Genomic DNA, 5138 nt, shown 5'->3' on the forward strand with positions numbered 1-5138 from the left:
ATGGAAATAAGCAAGTCCTACAAGGGTGTGCCTTTTAAATTTGTGGATTGTAGAAATTTAATGTAGATTGAATATGCTGGAGTATTAGGATAAAGATTCATATCCATGTTAGTTATGTACTTTTAATTAATTAATTTAAAACTAATTAATTAAAGAAAATGACATATCAACTTGTGTCATATTGGCATGTGTTATTGATACACCATGGTATTCGCACATGGTATTGTAACAAAAGCTAAATAATTTTCATGGTCAAGTGGAAGTGAATATCCATAACGAATATATAGTGATGGAGTAAATGAAATGTAAATTAATACTTATTATATAGTAATGCTCATAAACATTTATTATTCATTTAATTTATAGGAATAAATTAATTAGGTCGATAGGCCTTCCTATGCATCAACAATCGTCAACACTTTTACCGTGCTCCGTTGGATCAGGTGAGACACTTTCAACCGTTGATTTGAAGTGTGACTGCTTTTTCCAAATATAGGTTGAGTTACCTTCTTTTCACCTCCAAGTTCTGTTGTGCGCTCCGTGGCATGGCAAGATATTTTACTGTTTTTTCCCATTCTTTGGTCTGCCAGATGTTGTCGTTGTTCTTCTTCTCTGGCTTTTGGCAAGCACTGTTCTTCTTCCCTGGCTTTTGGCAAGCACTAATTAGTATTAAGCATTCTAAAACACAGAAATGTCAGTTTGTTACTGGTTATGTTCTTTTGACCTAATTCCATTAATTTGTCGACCTAACAAATGTGATTGCGGTGGATAGCAGTTTTGTATTTCTCTACGAATTGAACCAGACATAATGTCCGGGGTTGATGGAGAAATTAAAGATTTTTACTCAGTAATGGGGGTTAAATCCGACTGTACTTCTTCAGAACTTAGGGCTGCTTACAAGAAGCTCGCAATGGTGTCCTTCATAACTCTGTCAATGGCTTTTTGGCCCTTTTTGCCTTTAGTTTCTTCTTGCTTTTGTAGAATTTGTCTCAGGATTGAATATCTCTGTCTGCTGTGATTATAAACGGGATTTCTCATTGTAAAACAGCTCGGATTTGACAGAGATCATTGATTTTGTGCTTCTTTATTTTGGAGGATTCATGAATGTGCCGAGCATAAGCCATGGATATAACTAATTCCATGGATTGATTGATTAGAACTAATTCTAAGGCTCTTTTAGTAGTTATTAGAAGATTTAGATTGATTGATTTACGCTGTTACTATTGAATTTCTGATTGGGAAATCATCTAAGACTAGTCATGTTGCAAAGATGGCACCCGGATAGGTGGTCTGCCTCAGGGAATGCAAAGGTAGCAGAGGAGTCTAAGAAGAAGTTTCAAGCGATCCAGGAGGCTTATTCAAGTTCAGTAACTCTTTATATCTTTGCATGGCTCAATTAAACAGGGAATAATGATATAGTTGTAGATAAAGTTTGGTACCCAGGGCTAATCAGCATGGAATGGATTGGATTCTCAGTTTTGTCAGATGAGAACAAGAGATTCCTGTACGATGCAGGAGTTTATGAAGACGATGATGATGATGTGAGTAGTGATCCCACTCATTTGTATCACAGCGTCGAGTATTGTTGTTATTATTGTTCAAAGACAAATAAATGGCGCCTCTGGAAATTCATTGGAAGAAGAATGTATGTACAGGAAATGGGAGAATTTTTGGATGAAATGGCGGTAATGATGAATGAGAATAAGGGGCAAGTGAGTCATAAGAGCACTCAGGATCTTAAACTTATCAATGGCTGAATCCTGACAGTAGACTTGCTATCCTAGAAAAGATCTGTTTGTGTGCTTATTGTGTTAATCTTTTTCCTTTTCAGGTGAGTGGATCGGAGAACTTTGAGCAGTTACAAGATCTGTTCATGGAGATGTTTGAGAGCGATCTCAATAGCTTTCATACACCTATGAAGCCTTCCAACAATAAGAGGAATCAATCCGATTTCCACAGGGGCGGAGCCGTGAGAAAAGATGAGATTGCAGAGCCGAGCTTCATGAGTTCAAGTCCCTTCCAGACACAATCTTTTAGCGGGGGTGTAAGTTTGCATGTCTGTTCTATTTTATTTCTTTGAGGCGAAGATCCGCTCATAGTTAAGATCCGTTTGAAGTGGTGGTGGGATGGGTTAGTAGCTAACTTAGACTTAGTCTTTAAGATTAGGAACGAAAAGTCTTATCTTAATTAAAGATTAGGAATGAAAAACGATATTAAGTTGAGTTTTGGTTATTAATGTTTTCAATTAATTAATATTTATTTATATTATTTTATTTCTGAAATATGTATTTATGGGAAACTCCCTTTACATTTCAGTATGTTTATATTGATGAATTGGTATTGCGTTGAACTTGAATCACACTTCTTCCATCAATGAATTTAAATGATAATTAATATTTCATTAATTAATTTGTAATATTTTATAATTAATTGGTATATAATATATAGATTGTTTATATTTAGTTATGAGAAAAAATTTCGGCCCAAATCACATTATGATATATTTGTGGACGCCTTTTGAACCAGCAAGTGTGGTTCATCGTCATGACGAGTTGAAGAATCAGACCATGGCTGCAACTTGTCCTGACAATGAACCACACTTGGCATCGGAGTTAATCGTCAACACTTTTACCCTGCTCCGTTGGATAAGGTGAGACACTTTCAATAGTGGATTTGAAGTATCACTGCTTTTTCCAAATATCGGTTGAGTTGCCTTCTTTTCACCTCCGAGTTCTGTTGTGCCCTCCGTGGCATGGCAAGATATTTTCACTGCTTTTTCCCATTCTTTTATGTCACTCTTGAAGATATTTTTAATGCTTTTTCCCATTCTTTTATGTCACTCTTGGCCTCAGAGTTAATCGTTTCTTTGGTTTGCCAGTTGTTGTTGTTGTTCTTCTTCCCTGGCTTTTGGCAAGCACTGATTAGTATTAAGTATTCTAAAACACAAAAATGTCGGTTTGAAGCTCTATAAAGAGCTTTTTGAAATTTGACTTCCATTCTCTGATTTGCCTCGAGAGGTTGGGCTTTCAGAGGAGACAATCGAGGAAATGTTGCAGCGTTATCCTTCCATCAGAGGCATGAACTACAACCTTCCTCATGTCGTGGCCACTGCTCCCCATCTCCGAGGTTACTAAAAACACCTTTGCTTCATATAAATGTATGTAAATAGGTGTGGAGCACATGGGCGGAGACATGTTTGAAACCGTGCCCTCTACGGACGCCATATTCATGAAGGTAAGTCTTGAACTTGCTGCGCTATCATGCAATTTAATTAGAATGAGCTGAGAGCACGTTTTGACTACACAATTTGTTTGTGCCATGTCATCATTGGATCACGCATGACTGGGGTAGCGAGGATTGTATCAAGATACTGAAGAGCTACAGGAAGGAGATCCCAGAGATAGGGAAGCTCATGGGTTTACTGTAGCATATGAATGGGATGCATCCAAGCATTGAAATTTCATACGTTGGGTTTATTGTGCATATGAAATGGCATGTGTTCATGCTTTTGAAATTTTACTCAAAGAAAAGAAAAAATGGATTTGGTATTGCATATGAATGAGATGTATTCTTCATATATGCTTGGGCATCTATAGAGGTTTCTTGATTTTGGATAATTAACTTACGCTAAAATGAAATAAGAGATTCAATGTGTTCCTTGTAATATAAACAAAACATCTAAAGAAAAGTAATTGCACAATGATCTAGTCCAATAAAACAAGGTTTTCCACAAACCAATTAACTCTTCTAGAAAAATCGGCCTCTCTTTGTACCTTTTGGGACAATTGCTAGTTATATAATTATCTTAAATATTAGTTTAAATTTTAACCAAACTAATGCCATATAAAAATATATTCCAATTTTTAATAGTAAATAATATATATTGTAAATAATTTCTTATTTTCTAAAATGCGATAACTTAACACATATAAGTCCATCGTAAAAAATGTCAGAATCAACCCGATACTAAATCTCATTTTTAAATAGTGACAGAAAAATTTAAATGGTGTTCCCTTCCATATTTCTTTCTGATATTTGAATCAAAATTACATTACTTTGATGCCATGATATAATTAACGGTTCGTATTAACTTTAAGGTGCGGCCTTTCTTGCTGAGAACTTTCGCTTACTTCTCCGAAAAGTGTTAGGCACAACTAAATGTTCAAGGATATTCACCTCCTCTTCTTTCTTCGACATTGAAATAACGGCGGGAGTAGAAGCAGAACTTATGGTGGGGATTGGAGAAAGTGAGAGTCTACTGTTCTTATTACACGTTGGATTCTCAAACATAGTAGTATCAGAGGATTCAACACTTAGAGTACTTTCAATACTATTACACGTTACCCCAGCACTCATAGGGACTGTTCGGCGAATATCATTACCAGTTGCCCCATCATTCTTGGGGAGCGTTTGGCGAATATAAAACAGCATATAAACGTTTTGCTGTACTTGCGAGACGTCTTCTTTTGTTGCAGGCGTTACAGTTTTGTCGTCACATTGAAACCAATAGTTATCCGCATCTTTCACATATGCAACATAATGCCCGGTATACATACTTCTGCCGTGATGAACGATAATGGCGTAGAGGCTATACACATAGTCTTCACCTTCATCTGGAGAAGTTAAATATGGAGTTAATGAGAGGGATTGTGGAAACCGTACGAAGTTGGAAATCTTCTTGGAATTACTAAAATTATTCATGTCCGTCCAGAATCTCTGCAGTGTGAGTAGAAGAACATTGGGAGCAGGGATGGAATTTGACGGGCATTTTGCCCGTCATAAAGCCTTTTGAACGTATTTGACGGTTACAAATTTTTATAGACCGTTTTTTTAAACGTCTTTGGAAAGGTTCAAAACGTATTTTTGACGTTTAACATTTTGCTCAAAACGTCATTAATACCCATTGAAAAAATCGGAAGCAAAGGTAGTAGATTGAGTTTCCAGGCGTTTGTTCTCCTCGATATGGCCACTTGTCTGGCCTCCAGCAAGCCATCCTGTAACGTTCGTATCTCACCTTTCCATGACTTCCGTTTAGTGTATGTTTTTGTCATGGTCCTATTGTAAGTGATAATTCTTGTGGGAAAGGCGTCCAGGAAAACCTAACGTAAACCTCACTTGCTTTTATCTTTGTTTTCGCA

At 36.6% G+C, this 5138-nt stretch overlaps 1 protein-coding gene across 1 annotated transcript; it reads left to right on the forward strand.

Annotated features, from left to right (window-relative positions):
- The first annotated feature begins 808 nt into the window (after positions 1-808).
- Positions 809-3456, forward strand: LOC149185428 (uncharacterized). The gene is made up of 7 exons (XM_089415659.1): positions 809-915; positions 1271-1362; positions 1477-1541; positions 1656-1712; positions 1832-2048; positions 3170-3234; positions 3352-3456. Exons 1-7 carry the CDS (start codon positions 809-811, stop codon positions 3454-3456), a joined length of 708 nt encoding a protein of 235 aa, XP_089271785.1.
- Positions 3457-5138: the final 1682 nt, after the last annotated feature.

This window comes from Pinus tabuliformis, chromosome 3_2, assembly GCF_031772625.1.
Source record: "Pinus tabuliformis cultivar Carrire ecotype Pingquan chromosome 3_2, CPIR1, whole genome shotgun sequence".
Lineage (NCBI taxonomy): Eukaryota > Viridiplantae > Streptophyta > Pinopsida > Pinales > Pinaceae > Pinus > Pinus tabuliformis.

Coding starts and splice junctions, on each gene's coding strand:
- LOC149185428 (XM_089415659.1), top strand. CDS start 809: ATGTCCGGGGTTGATGGAGAAATTAAAGATTTTTACTCAGTAATGGGG. Junction 916..1,270: donor TACAAGAAGCTCGCAATGGT/GTCCTTCATAAC, acceptor CATGTTGCAAAG/ATGGCACCCGGATAGGTGGT. Junction 2,049..3,169: donor ATCTTTTAGCGGGGGTGTAA/GTTTGCATGTCT, acceptor GTATGTAAATAG/GTGTGGAGCACATGGGCGGA.